General features: G+C 54.4%; 2 protein-coding genes across 2 annotated transcripts; both read left to right on the forward strand.

The window, feature by feature from the left end:
• Window positions 1-4,679, forward strand: LOC136156872 (phospholipid phosphatase 3-like). The gene is made up of 5 exons (XM_065919119.1): window positions 1-174; window positions 1,070-1,232; window positions 3,035-3,192; window positions 4,218-4,502; window positions 4,614-4,679. The coding sequence occupies exons 1-5, from the start codon at window positions 16-18 to the stop codon at window positions 4,677-4,679; spliced, it is 831 nt and encodes a 276-aa protein (XP_065775191.1). The 5' UTR covers window positions 1-15.
• A 4,604-nt stretch (window positions 4,680-9,283) lies between these two features.
• Window positions 9,284-14,782, forward strand: TUBB4A (tubulin beta 4A class IVa). Its single transcript, XM_065917919.1, has 4 exons — window positions 9,284-9,520; window positions 10,046-10,154; window positions 10,263-10,373; window positions 13,145-14,782. Exons 1-4 carry the CDS (start codon window positions 9,464-9,466, stop codon window positions 14,200-14,202), a joined length of 1,335 nt encoding a protein of 444 aa, XP_065773991.1. The 5' UTR covers window positions 9,284-9,463; the 3' UTR covers window positions 14,203-14,782.
• The last annotated feature ends 1,593 nt before the right edge of the window (window positions 14,783-16,375 follow it).

Here is a 16,375-nt window from a genome sequence, read left to right on the forward strand (position 1 = left end):
ACAGGGCAGCCGTTGATGGAGATGGAAGGGTCCCCCCTGCCCAACCAGGCTCTCAGCTGGAGAATGACCACCAGGGAATCGCCCAAGGTCTGCAATCGCCAGCACGGAGACGTCTCTCCCAGGAGGACTCTCGTCAACTGCGATATGACTTTGACCAGCGGGACCCTGAGAACGGTGGGCTTGCCCCTCGCAGAGCTGCCCCAGTCTCCCAAGCCCTGCCCACTCCCAAGCCCCACCGCTTCCCTGTCATACTTCGTAAGCCCTTTCCACTTCCCTTTCTCCCAGGCCCCGCCCACTCTCCCGCCCTCGGCATCCCAAGCCCTGCCCATTCACCAGCCCCTCCCACTTCCCTGTAATTCACCATAGGCACCGCCCACTTCCTAGACACCATTGTCCCAAGCCCTGCCCACCCTCCAGTCCCGCCCACTTTCCCGTAAGCTCCGCCCACTTCTCAGACCAACTTCCAAGGCCTTGCCCACTCTCACCCACTCACTTTTCTACTTTTCTCGGGCCAGCACTGCCCTCTCCCCAGGCTCCGCCTTTTTATTGTCTCCCTAGTCTGACCTTCCTGGAGACTCCAGTCTCAGTATTTTGTCCTGGGTTACACTTTTCCAGAACTCTCTGCCCCATTCCCAGTCCAGGTCTTTGAACCATCCCCACTCCTAGTCTGACTTTTCTGGAGTCCTCTGGTCTCTGAGCATTTTATCTGAGCACTTAGCCCCCACCCACTTTGTTCCTCTCCACCTTCTTCCAGACCCCACTCAAACTTTCAAGACCTTACCCCAAAATCAGTCAAGTCCCTGAATGGGATGGGGCGCCCAACTAATGGACTCAGGGAGGCCTCAGTTTCCTCTGACCCTTAGGCCATCCTCAGGAAGGTCCCACCCCCTTGGCCATTCTCAGGGTTGCCCTGTCTCCTTGGCCATCTAGTTACTGGCCTGCAATGGGACCTCTCCCCACCCACCTTGATCTTCACCATTCAAACCAGCCTCTCCCCCACTGTGACCAGGTGCCTCTTGAGTTCTAATCCCAGTCTGCATGGGCATGCCAACCCCTTCGTTCCCCACAGTCAGTCAGTTTACCACATACCATCTTGGCCTTGCCTGAGTTGGTGGTCCGATACCAGTGCCTGTGGCCGGGAGACCCGCACAGGACGCCCCTGTTCCATCTGCTGCCACACTCCTGGACTGCCAAGCTGTTGGTGGCTTTGGACTTATTCTGTCTGATGCTGGGTGAGCCCCTCCCTACCATCCTTGAGCCCCTGCCCCATGTGGACACCCAAGAAGCCTTGGAGGGAGTCTGTCTTCCTGTGTGTCTTTATCTGAGGTTTGCTAGGCCTGGGGCTGGCTGCCTGCCCTAATGTGTGTGCTTGGGCTGTGTGTCTTCACATTTGTGTCATCAGCATATTTCTGGGATGTCTGGGTCAATGAGACTCTGCGCAAAGGGAGCAGAAGGGGACTCTCCACAAGAATGGCTTTTGTGTGCTTGCCTGTCATCCTGAATCTGGATGCTGGGGTCAGCATCCAGCTGCACATCTTTTTTTTTTTCAGTCTTGCATATGACTTTATGTGCTGTAAGTCTTCTTGAGTTGTGTATCTGGGTCTGTCTATGTGTCTGGTGGGAGGTATGTTTCTACTATATATATCTCTGTGTACGTTTTGACTATGTGTATGTCGTGTGCAAGCCCCTGGGTCTATCTGTATGTCTGGGGCTGGTCTGGTTGCACTTATATCCATGTGAATGTATAATTCTGTGTGTGTATACACATGTGTGTATGTATGTGTGTGTCCCTTTGGGTCTCTGAGTTGCATAGTGTATTGCAGTGTTGCATGCTGTACTGGCTTGGTGAGGGGGGGCGGGGGAGTTCACTGTGGGTGACTCCTATGCATGCACTTGATCTATGGGAGCCTGTGACTATGCATCTGGGGAGGTGGTCCATCCAATGGTATTTGTGTAGCCAGCTTTATGTCTGGGTCTATATGGGCCTATGTGTATTGTGGGTATACTGTTATATGTCTGTGTGTGTACATCTGAATCTGGGTGTCTGGGTCAGACTGTGTGGTTGTATAATTGTATGTGTCAGATTCTGGGTGTGTGGGTACCCATGTGACTTGAGCTTGCTTGGGGTCCAGATGTGTGACTGGCACAGACCAATACCCTCAGCTCCCCAGTGTGTAGAACTAGTGACCAAAGCTCCTTTGCTGGGATGAGGAGGCCAGGCTGGGATGCTAGCTTGGCCCTTCCAGCCCAGAGAGGGAGCTGGGGATGGTGAGAGATTAGGTTCCAGCTGCCTGACTCCACTAGGCTTCAGTGGATGACAGAGTCAAGACATGGAGGGAGGCCTGGTATAGGCTTTTAGAATGAGTAGGCCTATACCTGCTGGAAGACAGGCCCCCTGGTCTGCCTGACTTCAGGATGGTAGTGTCAGGTGAGGCGCCTCAGATGCTGCTCACACACAACTTTGCTACCATTTTCTCCCAGCTCGATCAGCCACAGAACCATCCACATAGGCATGGAAGAGACACAGATACCAGACAGGACCACACACACCAGCGCAACCCACACATCCACGGACACAATGTATAACCTCCTTTTTTTCTCTCTCTCTCATACACACACTCAGACATGTACTCATGAGCACCACAAACACCTATTCACACCACATACACATGACATAGACATAGGTATCCATCAGCACACATACACATTCACACACAAGACATGCAGAGCCACAGTCATACACATATACATGCATTCATGAGGACACACACACACATACGGAAAGAGTGAGCCCTTCCACCCTTATCCCTTCCATCATTATCCTTACCCCTTACCCACCTCATTCCCAAGACCCCACCTGTGAATGGGTCTCTGGGGCTCTGGCCTCCTCTGGCCTCCTGGCCAGACTGTCCTCCCTGCCCATGTCCCCGTGTCCAGGCTGTGGAGATGCTGGGAGGACAGCCTGGCAGAAGGCCTAAGGAGAGTCAACCTCAGGTGACCCGTCCATGAGTGGGGTCATCTCCACCCCCTGCAGTCAGCCTCCCCGTTGTGCTGAGTGAGACCGGTTTGCTGGAACCCCACATCCAGGGCTTCTTTTGCAATGACACCACCATCCAGTACCCCCGGATGGCCCATTATATCATCGAAGACTCGGCACTCATGAAGATGGGCTTCTTCATCTCCATCTTCACGGTAAGAGGCTGGCCACTTTCACCTCAGGCTGTGGTGACACACTATGAGCAAGTTCACCCCTTTTTCTGGCAAAATGGAAACCCCCACGGATTATAGATCTAAAGCGGGAGTAAATACCACCTCTTTTTCCTACTGAAATGGGACATTTCACTGCTCAATGGCATAAAACCCCTTTCCTTGAGGACAGGGTAAGCCCCCACTTTTGACTTACTATAACAGAAAGAACCCCCTCTCTGCTTTAGGCATGGAACAGGAAGTTCAGCCCCGCCTCCCCCCAGTAGACTGGGAAGCCCCCACCCACCCTTTATGCAGAAGGCAGGAAGCAGCCCTGCCCCCTGGGAAGGTGGGAAACCTCCTTTCAAACATGGAACATCCTGCTTCTTCCTCCTGGTGACAGGGGATGTTCTACAATTTTCCAGCATTTGGGTGGAAGTCTGTCCTCTTTTCCTGGTATAACAGGAAGTCCTGCCCTTTTCAGATATGAGACAGGAAATCCTGCCTATGTATGACATAAATTAGGGAGATGTCCCACCTCTTTTCCTGGTATGACAGGAACTCCTGCCCTTTTTAGATATGGGACAGGAAATCCTGCCTATGTCTGACATAAACTAAGGAGATGTCCCACCTCTTCTCCTGGTGTAATAGGAAGTCCCACTCCTTTCAGATGTAGGGCAGAAAATCCTACCTATGTCTGATATAAGCTAGGGCCATGCCCTGCCTCTTTTCCTAGTATATCGAAATCCTACCCCTTTCAGATATGGGACCCCCCCCCCCCCGTTTCCCTGGTGATAACGGGAAGCCATATTCCTTGGCTTAGGAGTCTTGCCCATTTCAGACACAAGGGGTGGGAGAAGTTACCCATTTGTGTGTGTGTGTGATGGAATGAGAAGACCCACACTTTGGCTGGTTTGGTGGGAAACAACAGCCTCCCTTCCATATGCAATAAAGCATGGAGGATTTCCCTCCCTCCTTGCACCCCCTGCCCTCAGCAGTGACCCCTTCACCCATCCACTTCGGCCCCACAGATCAGCCTGGGAGAGCTGATTGAGGTCAGGGGCCTGCAGCTGAGCTCGCCAGCCTTCATGAGCACCACTTACGTGGCCATGATCTACAAGCAGCTGGGCGCCTTCATCTTTGGCAGCCTGGGCAGCTTCTCCCTGACCAGTATCGCCAAGATGACCACAGGTCAACTGTGGCCCCACTTCCTGGCCACGTGCCTGCCCGATCCAACCTCCTTTGACTGTGAGAACGGCTACATCACCAACTACAGCTGCACAGGGCATCCTGAAGATGTCCTCAATGCCAGGCGAGTGGGTGGTCAGGGAGGGGAACCCAGGAGGTGCCCCCACCCCACCCCACCCCACCCCACCCCCAGCTGATATCCATACTCCCCCTGCCCATCCCTCAGGATGTCCTTCTAGTCTGAGAACGCCTCCTTGGGGATGTACTGCATGGTGTATCCGGTGGTGAGTGTTGGTGGGAGGTGAGCTGCACACCCAGCAAGGCCAGAAAATGCTCCATTGTTCCCCCCGCCCCCACCATCCCATGGTCGGTGCCCGCAGTGCCAGGCACAGCTCCCACAGGGCTTGTGTGTTCCCCCAGAGTCAGGAGGGCAAGAGTGGGGTGGGCCCATCTCCTCTTAAGATTCATTCAGCATCCTGGTCCCAGAATAGCAACTTGCAGAACCCTCTGTGCCCCCGGCCCCTGCCCCTGCAGCTGGAGAGGGCTCATGCCAGGCTGGGTCTGTGCCCAGGACTGGGCTCCACCAAGGACAGCAGGAAGGGAAGTCACCCCAGACCCAGCTGAGTAAGATTTAGGTAATAAAATGGCAGGAAGGGAAGCAGGGGGGCGGAGGGAGTTGCCTCTGGGAAGGGGCCAACAACCCAGGGGCATAGACTTGGGTGGCAGAAGCGGATTAGAGCCAGCCCAAAGCACCCAAGCTCGGTGGTGGGCAGACACAACAATACAGAGGCTCCAGCCACGGGGGCACGTGATGATCACACAGCTGCCTCCACACCAGCAATGTTTTCTCCCTGAGGGACAGTGGGTTCAACTGCCAGCTCCCCCAAACCACCCCTGCCCCTTTGTATTTTAAGACAAAGTAATTACAGCTTCCTGTAGTGATAAAAGTGCAGAGTTTTGGAGGTGGAATGTACATGTTCTATTCCCAGCCTCAACTTTGTGTGACATTGGGTGAGACCTTGAAACTCTGTTTCCTCATCTGTATGGAAATAGCACTAGCCTCCTAGGGTTGTGGTTTCATGAGTTAACACATAGATGAGCTGATACCCTCAAAGCACTTAGAACAGGAGCTGGCCTAAAGGTCACTATTAATCATTAATAACAAGCAAAACAGACTCACTTCGTCCCCAGGATGGGGCGGTGGTTGGGGGACTGGGTGCACGCCAACATGCCAACGTGCACAGACAGACCACACACACCTCAGAGGCCAGCCTTGCTCTGATTTTTGGACAGAGTGGACAATTTTGTGAACAGAATAGTCTAGATCTCGGGGAATTCCCCCACCTCTTAAGTGTCCCTCAAGTGCCCACAGCTGATCTCTCCCTGAAACATACAAGCACTGCTGTCCCATTCTGCTTGCTCATCTCAAGGAAGTAAATTTCACCTGATGGGATTTTTTTTTTTTTTTCTGTTTTCCATTTCAAAATCAAGAGCCCAAACTCTGCTCCTTGAGGGTGCGCCAATGAGGCCGACCTGCTTCAATCGGAGACCTGACCCTGGCAGGAAGTGGCAGTGCCTGCCCGGAGGGTCTCACCTGACTCTTAGGAAATCATTCACCACCTAACAATTCTCCCAATGCTAGCATGTAGTTAAGAGCACACAGTTCTCTTACAGTGATGGACACAGCCCCTACCCTCTTTAGAAGCTGAAATATATTTCCATACAAAACTGGCAGGTTCAGGTAGAAAACACGGGTGGGCACAAAAATGTAGCCCCGGGGTGGAGTCCCTCTGATTACCCTCTCCCAGGGTTTCAAGGCACTGCCACCCGCCTTCCAGTTCTACATACAGGCCGGTTCCTGGGGACGGAAAACCTGGCTCTTACGGCCCACCATCCAGCTCCTTTTCTTGTGCCTGGCTCTGCTCTCCGGCTACCTCCGGGTTTTGGACCACTGGCACCACCCCTATGATGCTTTGGTCGGCTTCTTGCAGGGAGCTCTGATGGCTTTCTGGGTAGTAAGTGATGCCGTGGGACACCTGGGTGCAGGGAGGGTCTGCTTGTCTGGGAGCCCCTGGGTATGCCTGGCACTCCTCATCTCCCAGGACGGGAATGCAGGAGAGGCCAGACTGGGGTGGGAGAATGGCCATGGAAGGAAGGTGATGTCAGCCCACAACCTCTCTTGGCTTCATCCCTGCAGGTTTTCTACATCTCAGGCAATGACAAGTCCCAGAACCACCTATGCTCTGCGTGGGTACCACTTTCCTCCCCACTTTCCCTCTCTGTATTCCTCCCCCGAGGACCCTCAGGGACCCCAAGGCATGCCCTGACACAGAGGAAGACAGAGGGCACCCTCTGCTTTCCAGGGCCTGTGCTCCCCCGGCGGGGCTGTCCCTTCCCAGGTGGGCTAGTCCAGGAAGCCCCACCTGTTTGGAGCTCTGTCCTGACCCCAGATCAGCCCTGCCCTGGAGGGGTGACACAGGAAGTCCCATTTTCCTGGGGCTGAACCCCAAATTAGCCCCTCCCAGCAGGGCCACTTCCACTTTTATATTTTTATGTTTTCTTGCTATATTAAAGAATGAAATGTCAACACCAGGTTTATGAATTCTTGAGAGATATTAACATGGATTGATAGACTTCGTATATCAATCTGGAAACCATATCCCAGGGATCAATTATAACAATGTCTGATAATCTGGAAAGTCTCAGTCACGTTTCTCAACTTTGGTTATTGCCGTTGGTTTTTGGGGCCAGATAATTCTTCGCTGCAGGGGCCATTTCAGTGCACTGTAGGCCAGTGAGCAGCCTCCACAGACTCCACCCACTGGGTGCCAATCACAACCCCAGGTTGTAAAGGAGGGGGAGTCACCCCCAGCTGAGAATTTCTGGGTTAGGGGATTCTGTGGAGCTCCCCCAAGAGAATGTGCTCCATAATTATGTGACCTACTGAAGTCCCAGGATGCTACCCACATTTAAATCAGAGAGAGAGGAAGTAATTCACAGATCCTGGGGGGAGGGGGAGGGGGGTCACCCCTATTTGTATGATCTGATCCATCAGGAATTTATTTTGGTGTCTTGTTGTTGTGTTAGTCGTTCAGTCATGACCGACCCCTTGCAACCCCACGTACTGTAGCATGCCAGGCACCTCTGCTCCTTTGAAAATTCCTTGCCTGGAATTTTCCAGGCAAGAATACTGGAGTGGCTTGCCCTTTCCTTCTCCAGGGGATCTTCCCTAACCAGAGATCAAACCCAGGTCTCCTGCATTGCTCTGGTGTCTAGTGTGAACCTAAAGATCCCACTCAATCTTGTTTTTTTCTCAAATAATTAACACGGGATTTCTTAGCCTTGAACAGCAGTCCCCAGGCTTTTTGGCACCAGGGACTGGTTTCATAGAAGACAATTTTTCTATGGACCAGGACAGGTCGGCGGAAGGTTTGGGGACAATTCAAGCACATCACATTTCTTGTGCACTTTATTTCTATTACTATTACATCAGCTCCACCTCAGATCATCAGGCATTAGACCCTGGGGGTTGGGGATTGATCCCTGGCCTTGAGCCCTATTGATATTTGGACCAGATAATTCTTATAGTGGAGGGAGCCTGTCCTATCTGTGCACCCTGTGTTCAGCAACATCCACTTACAGGTGCCAGTAGCATGCACACACACACACACACACACACACACACACACACACACACACGCACACGCAAACCATTTAGGCATAACTAAAAACGTCCCCAGACATTGCCAAATGTCCCTGCCCGGTGGAGAACCACAAAATCGGAAGCCACTGGTGAGAACTGTGAGGTCCCAGTCCAAGGGCCTGGCCAACCCCACCCCTACCCCGAAGTAGCCAGAAGCCACAGAGGATGTGGAGGCTTCCCGGGATGTCACAGCGGGAGGCTGCCAGCAGAAGCTGGCCCCAAGAGGGGCAGCACTGGAAGTCTAGCCCAGTGTCACAATAATAATTGTAATACCAATAGCTACAACTTATTGTTCGCTCTGCCGGGGGACCCTGGGGCCGGCTTTGGGACCCTCCCAACTGCCTAGAGGGCAGGCATTCTTGAAGGTTCCATCTCGCAGGAAATTCAGCAGGGGGAGGCCAAGTGACCTGTGCAAGGTCATGCACTAATTAGAAATGCAAAGGCAGGGCGATGACTTGTAATAAATTGTAACAATGGAACAGGGAGGTGCCGAGTTGGGGGCAGCAAGGCAACCCCCACCTTGGAGGGGCCCTCTACTCCCCTGCAATCTGTAATCCATCTGTAAGTCTTAATCACTGATTTCGACCTCAGGCAACGCTGAGGATGACCCCACCTGCGACAGACTCAGAGCCCAATAGAGGTGTCCGGGGGGGAGCGCACAGCCCGCCCCGCCAACACACACACACACACACACACACACACACACCTCCGTCGGCTTCCAGAAGCATCCTCAGTCGAACAGGGAAGGCAAATCGCGGTTTTACTTACTACGCAGCTTCAAGAGAAGTCCAGCAGGAACCGACCGCCTCCCACCTCCCCAAACAGTCGGCTCCTCTGGAGCGGCCAGTGCGGCCGCCACCACGAGCCCTCGTGGTTAAGGCGAGCGTTTCTGGAGAATGACAACGAAACGGGATGGGAAGGGAGGCTTGGGCCGGAGAAACTGAGGCAGGGTCGTTCGCGGCGGGGGTTGGGGAGGGGAGCGGCTGAATCTCCCCGCTGCACGTTTACGGGGCTCTCTCCCTCCCTCTCCGCTGCTCCCCTCCCCTCCCCGCCCAATCCCGACAAATCCCAGGTTGCCAGGCCCGGCTGGTGGCGGGAGGGGTGGGACGGAGGAACGGGGTACTGAGGCGCCCGAGAGGCCTCGCCCCCACTGCCTGGAGCTGGGGGGAAACGGGGGTCTCCGGGAGGCAGGGGAGGGATATCCTTCCCTCCCCGCACCCTCCGTCCCGGGGCGGGACCAGGGGGCGGAGCGGGCCGGTGACCGGGCCGTGACGCGAGCCCCGCCTGCTCATATAGAGGCGCCCCGGGGGCGCAGGGACCGTGCTTCGCCGCCGCCTTCGCAGCATCAGCACCAGCGCCGCCGCGTCCAGCATCAGCGCAACCGCCATGCGGGAGATTGTGCACCTGCAGGCCGGCCAGTGCGGCAACCAGATCGGAGCCAAGGTGCGCGGGGCAACCGGGCCCGGGGAGGATGCCGAGCGCGGTCCACTGAGCCCCGCAGAGCTCCTCCACCCCGGGCCTGTGGGGGGGCCAGGTCCCCCAGGAAGCCAGCACCCCAGGGACGGTGGGGGAGGGGCGCGAAGGGCAGGGCCAAGCTGGGAAACAAAGAGCTGATGGGGGTGGGGCCCGGCCTCTGTCCGCTCGCCACAGCTGGCCTCACAGCTGGCCCGCTGGCCCCTCCACAGGCACAAAGAGACCCCGCCCCTGCCCACGGCAGCAGCCCGGGAGAGCTGCCCCCACCGGCCGTCTTGGCTGGGGTGTTGAATCTGCTTCACCCCGCCCCCACCGCTCCGTACTTGCTGCCTCATCCTCGCCTGCCCACTCTGCGTCCCGGCCCCCCACTCACCTTGCTGGGGGACAGATGGCAACCAGGGAGGTGATTGGGGGTCCTGAGCTCAGAAGACGGAGGTGGGGGAAGGCCTGGCCATTGACACCCCTTCTTGGTCCTTTCTCCCTCCCCCTCTCTAGTTTTGGGAGGTGATCAGCGATGAGCATGGCATTGACCCCACGGGCACATACCACGGGGACAGTGACCTCCAGCTGGAGAGAATCAACGTGTACTACAATGAGGCCACTGGTAAGGGGCAGAGGCACCTGGCCAGAGTGGGGGTGGAGAGGGCCTGGGAGGGGCCTGGGCACTGGTTCCTGGAGTTAACCAAGCTGCTGTCCATCTGCTTCTCTGCAGGAGGAAATTACGTGCCCAGAGCTGTCCTGGTGGACCTTGAGCCGGGCACCATGGACTCTGTCCGCTCTGGCCCCTTCGGCCAGATCTTTCGTCCTGACAATTTTGTGTTTGGTGAGTCACCGTGAGGCACAGGCAGGGAAGCGCCCCCCTCCCCCCAATTCTTTCACTTCCACATGCTTGGTGAAAATTCTCCACCTAGCATCTAGACTGAGGAACTCAGAGCCCAGCGGGGAAAGCGGATACACAGGCCACTGTGGGAATCCAGGGGAGGCATCTGACACAACAGGCGAAGTGCAGGGTAGAGAAGGCTTCCCAGAGGAGGTGGCATTTTAATTTAACCCATGGACCTGAGCCAGACTGCAGCGTTCAGATCCCAGCTCTGCCACTTCATGCAGTTGACAAATACTTATTAAGCACTTACTGCATACCCCAGGCCCTTCTGTACCCACCCTGGGAATATAGCCAAGAGCAAAACAAACAAAGCTTTCTGTCCACCCCTGCAGCTGACATCCTGCTGGAGGGAGCTGGGAAGATAAATAAATGGGAAGAGAAGGAAAAAAAAAAGTCAAACTCAATCACTGATTGAATCCACTGGGTGATTTTGGAAAGGCCCTACAATCTTCCTGTGCCTCAGTCTCTTGATCTTTAAAACAGGGTTAATACAGAGACTTTCTTTTCAAGACTGAGAGGCTTAAAGCCACTAATATGTATAAGGAACTCAGAACAATGCCTAGCACAGAGGAAAAAATTCATAAGCATTTGATGTTTTGTTGTAGGCTTTATTATCAGGATCACTCTTGATGTCTTCAGCCTAAAAGATGAGTGGGACTTGGGCTAAACAAAGGTCAATGAAAAGAGGAAAGGTGTGCAAGACAGAGGGAGCAGCATAGGCAAAGACAATGGACACATTTGCAGCCCTCAAGTTCAAGGGCATGCACACACTGAACAACCTTCTAGGAAAACTTTCCTCATACTTCTCGGGCAAGGTTCCCAGGGACTTCCAAGGTGGCGCTAGTGGTAAAGAACCCACCTGCCAATGCAGGAGACAAGGGAGACCAAGTTCAATCCCTGGGTCAAGAAGATCCCCTGGAAGAGAGGGTATGGCAACCCACTCCAGTATTCTTGCCTGGAGAACCCCATGGACAGAGGAGCCTGGCAGGCTACAGTCCATAGGGTTGCAAAGAGTCAGACATGACTGAGACAACTTAGCAAATGCACTAGGTCAAGCTAAATGCACTCCCCCACCTGACTTCAGAGCCCAGGCTGTCCCTCCCCCCCAGCACCTCTCCTCCTTAGTACACAGTAGTTTAATCTGGAGTCTAGGGATTGACAGGACAAGCTGTGTGACCTTGGACAAGTGACTTCCCCTGTCTGATTTGAGAAAGATTCAGGAAGATAAAGATGATTCTGTGTGGGTGGGGCTCACAATAAATCCTCAGGAAATGGCTATGGAGAGACTACGTGAAGTTGGCCAAAGGATGTGAGGGATTCTTGGATGATCAAGGGTGGCTTCACTTGGGCCAAAAGATCCTGTGGCCTCTGAGAGATGAGGTAGGGGAGGTGGTGGTAAAAGTGTGGACTCAGGAGCCAGACCGCCACTTCAAATCCTTTTCTTTTGGATGAGGTGACATTGGACAGAGATCTGATGAGAGTTTCAGTCATACCTGAGAGAGAGCATTCCAGGCGGCGGCAACAGCACCAGCAGGTGCAATGGCCCTGGGGCAGGAACAGTGAGGAGGCCCATGTGAGCGGGGGAAGGGGAGGACACGGAGGGGATGGCGCCGGTTGTGTAGGACCTTGTGCCTTGCATGGGATACTGGTTTTTATCCCAGGGAGATGGGAGCCCTGGAGGGGCCGCGGGCAGAGGAGGGGTGGCACCCGACACGGGTTTTCACAGGCGCCCTCTAGTGGCTTCAAGGAGAACAGATGGTGGAGAGGCTGTAGGCTGCTGCTGGGGGAACCAGCGCAGAAGCCACTGTTCTGATCCAGATGGGTGATAAGGGGGCCGGACCAGGTTGGAAGCAGAGAAGGGGCAAGAAGAAATATTACCGGTTCACAAAAATACCAGCTGATAGTCTAATCCTAATCCTTGTCCTCTGGAGCTTGCATTCCCCTGCAAGATTACAGACAATAAGCATAATAATTTTTTTAAAAAAAGAACAAGTTTATCAGTGCCATGGAGAAAAATCAAGTATGGAAGAGGAATTAGAAATGGGGAGGATTTGCAGTTGTATAGATTAGTCAGGCAGAGCCTCTAAGTCCTAAAGGAGGGGAAAGAGGGAGGAACCATGTAGATATCTGAGGGAACAGCACTCCAGGCAGAGAGTACAGCCCATGCCAAGGCCCTGGGGCAGGACCAGGCTCGGTGTGTTGGAGGAACAGCCAGGAGGCCTGTGTGTCTAGAGCGGAATGAGCGAGGGGGAGAGAGGGAGGAGGGAAGGGTATGGCGGGGGTGGTCTTGTGGGACTCAGAGAGGACTGGAGCTTTTACTGAAAGAGAGGAAGTGGGGGTGGTTTTGAGCTAAGGTGGAACATGATTTAGGTTTCATCAGAATCCTTCTAGCCAGGACTTCCCTGGTGGTCCAATGGCTAAGACGCCGTGCTCCCAATGCAGAGGGCCCAGGTTCAATCCTTGATCAGGAAACAGATCCCACACACTGAAACTGACTGTGCAGCCAAATAAATAAAAATAATTCTTTCCCAAAAAAATCCTTCTAGCTGCTGGGTGATGGGAAGCAAGGATGTAACCCAAAGACCAGCTCGTAATAAATAGTAATAGTAATAATTTTCTTATTACGAATTAACTACTAGATGACAGGGAGTGGGGTGGAGCGTGGGATTTCCCCATATCAGCCTGGGTGTCCCTTCCCTTTCCTTCTTCAGGCCAGTCTGGAGCCGGCAACAACTGGGCCAAAGGCCACTACACAGAGGGTGCCGAACTGGTGGACGCCGTCCTGGACGTGGTTCGGAAGGAGGCTGAGAGTTGTGACTGCCTGCAGGGCTTCCAGCTGACCCACTCCCTGGGCGGGGGTACAGGGTCTGGAATGGGGACCCTCCTCATCAGCAAGATCCGCGAGGAGTTCCCCGACCGCATCATGAACACCTTCAGCGTGGTGCCGTCACCCAAGGTGTCGGACACGGTGGTGGAGCCCTACAACGCCACCCTGTCCGTGCACCAGCTGGTGGAGAACACGGACGAGACCTACTGCATCGACAATGAAGCCTTGTATGACATCTGCTTCCGCACCCTGAAACTAACCACCCCCACCTACGGGGACCTCAACCACCTGGTGTCGGCCACCATGAGCGGGGTCACCACCTGCCTGCGCTTCCCGGGCCAGCTCAACGCCGACCTGCGCAAGCTGGCCGTGAACATGGTGCCCTTCCCACGCCTGCACTTCTTCATGCCCGGCTTCGCCCCACTGACCAGCCGGGGCAGCCAGCAGTACCGGGCACTGACCGTCCCCGAGCTGACCCAGCAGATGTTCGATGCCAAGAACATGATGGCCGCGTGCGACCCACGCCACGGCCGCTACCTGACCGTGGCCGCCGTCTTCCGGGGCCGCATGTCCATGAAGGAGGTGGATGAGCAGATGCTGAGCGTGCAGAGCAAGAACAGCAGCTACTTCGTGGAGTGGATCCCCAACAACGTGAAGACGGCCGTGTGCGACATCCCGCCCCGCGGCCTGAAGATGGCCGCCACCTTCATTGGCAACAGCACGGCCATCCAGGAGCTGTTTAAGCGCATCTCGGAGCAGTTCACGGCCATGTTCCGGCGCAAGGCCTTCCTGCACTGGTACACGGGCGAGGGCATGGACGAGATGGAGTTCACTGAGGCCGAGAGCAACATGAACGACCTGGTGTCCGAGTACCAGCAGTACCAGGACGCCACGGCCGAGGAGGGCGAGTTTGAGGAGGAGGCCGAGGAGGAGGTGGCCTAGGGCGCCTCCATCACTTCACCTCCACACCCTAAGAGGCTAACCTTTGACCTCGGAGAATTCCCGCTTCACCTCCCAGCCTGACTCACCCCTGACCCTACAACCTTGCACCTCTTCCCCTGGCCAACCGTTGACCCTTGAGCCCCACTTTATCCCCGCCCTTGAGCTCTCCCACGTTGAACACCCTCCCCATGAGTCCTGCTTCACTTCCGACCCCACAAGTCCCACCTTTAATTCCGTGACCCCTCCTTCACCCCTGACCTCTCCACCTTTGACCTCCCCTCAGGCCCCCCCACCCCCCTTTACACCCACAGACCTATAAACCCTGACTTATTTGCCCCCTCCCTCTGAGCCTGTCTTCTCCCAATGTGCCTCACCTTTTACCCCACAAGCTCCACCCACCCTCCAATCCCTCCTTCTCTCTGGATCCCCTGAGCCCCACTTCTCTAAATTCACTCCCCTCAGCTCCTGCCAACCTTGGCTTTTCAAGGGTGCTGCTGGGGAGAAAGAAGCCCTGGAGCATGTGGGCAAGAGAGGCTGTTCCCTGACCTTCCCCACTGCCTCACTCTCAATAAATTAATTATCCTGCCATGTTCTGCCAAGTGTATTTTTCATTGCCCCTCCTCTCCCTGTGGGATGGAGTTGGGAGCTGAAAGGACTTTTAATCTGGGGGTGGACAGTGATTGCAGAGTAAGACCGGGTTATGCTACCAACTCACCCTGTAGTGTTGAGCAAGACGCTTGCCCACTCTGAGCCTCGACTCCCTCACCTGTAAAATGGGCTCATGTTTTCCTCCCATGCCACACCTCAAGGATTTTTGTAAGGACTCAGGGCATAGTACCTGGTACTGGGTGGGTGCTTAGTGATGGAGGTGCCACCACTCTCTGTGGGGCATCTTGCAAGTATGGAAAGTTGAAGGGGGAGCCTCTAGAAAAGGATGCTGGGGAGATGGTAGCTGTGGGTAGTGCCTCGGGCAGTCATGCCAGAGTAATGGTCACTAACACTGAAGCACTTTGAAGGCCTGATACATGTCTTATAACCCTCTCACCAACCCTGTAAGATCTGAGCTTTTAGAAATTTCCCTGGTTTGGATGCAGTTTCTACCAATGAACCTAATCAGGCTTCCCTGGTAGCTCAGCTGGTAAAAAAATCTGCCTGCTATGCAGGAGACTCCGGTTCAATTCCTGGGTCAGGAAGATCCTGTGGAGGAGGGCATGGCAACCCACTCCAGTATTCTTGCCTGGAAACTCCCCATGGACGAAATAGGATGGTGGGCCACAGTCCTTGGGGTCGCAAAGAGTCAGACATGACTGAGCAACTAAGTGTAGATAGCACAACGAACCTAATCACCTCTGGGTGATCCAGAGGTTAGGACTCCTTGCCTTCACTGCACAGGGCACAGGTTCAATCCCTCGTTGGGGAACTAAGATCCCACAAGCTGCATGGCATGGCCAAAAAAAAAAAAAGACTTGAGCTTTCAGACAGTGTATCAGTTAGCCTTTGCTGCATACAAACTAAACACCCCCCCAAAATTTAGGGGCTTAAAGCAACAGCAGTTTTTTATTTTGCTCCCAAATCTGCAATTTGGGCAGGGCTTGGAAAGGTAACCTATTGGTGCTCCCTGTGGCATCAGCTACAGAATATTCTTGGAGGCTGAGGGGTCTCCTTTCAAGGTGACTGACTCTCACATAGCTGCCGAGTGGATTCCTGGGAGCTCAGCAGGGGCAGGTAGAAGGAGGGTGTCAGGACCTCTCCATGATCTGCCCAGGCTGGGTTCCTCCAACAGCAAACTTCCTATTGCATTTTTCTAACACCTTTAGAGGTCACTTGCTCTAAATTGAAGTGTTCACAAAGGCCTGTCCAGGTTCCAGAGGATAGGCTGTAGACTCCAACTCTTGAGGGTTGAGTAGCAAGATTCTAGAACAGCATGTGGAACAGAAGCTACAACTATGACCATCTTTAGAAATTACAATTTGCAGCACAGTTTCTTGCCCATGATCCCTTGGTTATGAAGCAGTGACCTGGGATTCAAACTGATAGTTTAGGTCAAGAACTCTGATGGCACTTTATCAGCCAGTGTTCATTGTGGGAAACTCCAGGCATAATAAGTAGAAAGGGAGTGGATACTCAGCAGGAGGACCCTGCTGAGCTCCCAGGCATCCACTTGGAGGCTGTA

The sequence above is a fragment of the Muntiacus reevesi genome, chromosome 1, assembly GCF_963930625.1.
Source record: "Muntiacus reevesi chromosome 1, mMunRee1.1, whole genome shotgun sequence".
Lineage (NCBI taxonomy): Eukaryota > Metazoa > Chordata > Mammalia > Artiodactyla > Cervidae > Muntiacus > Muntiacus reevesi.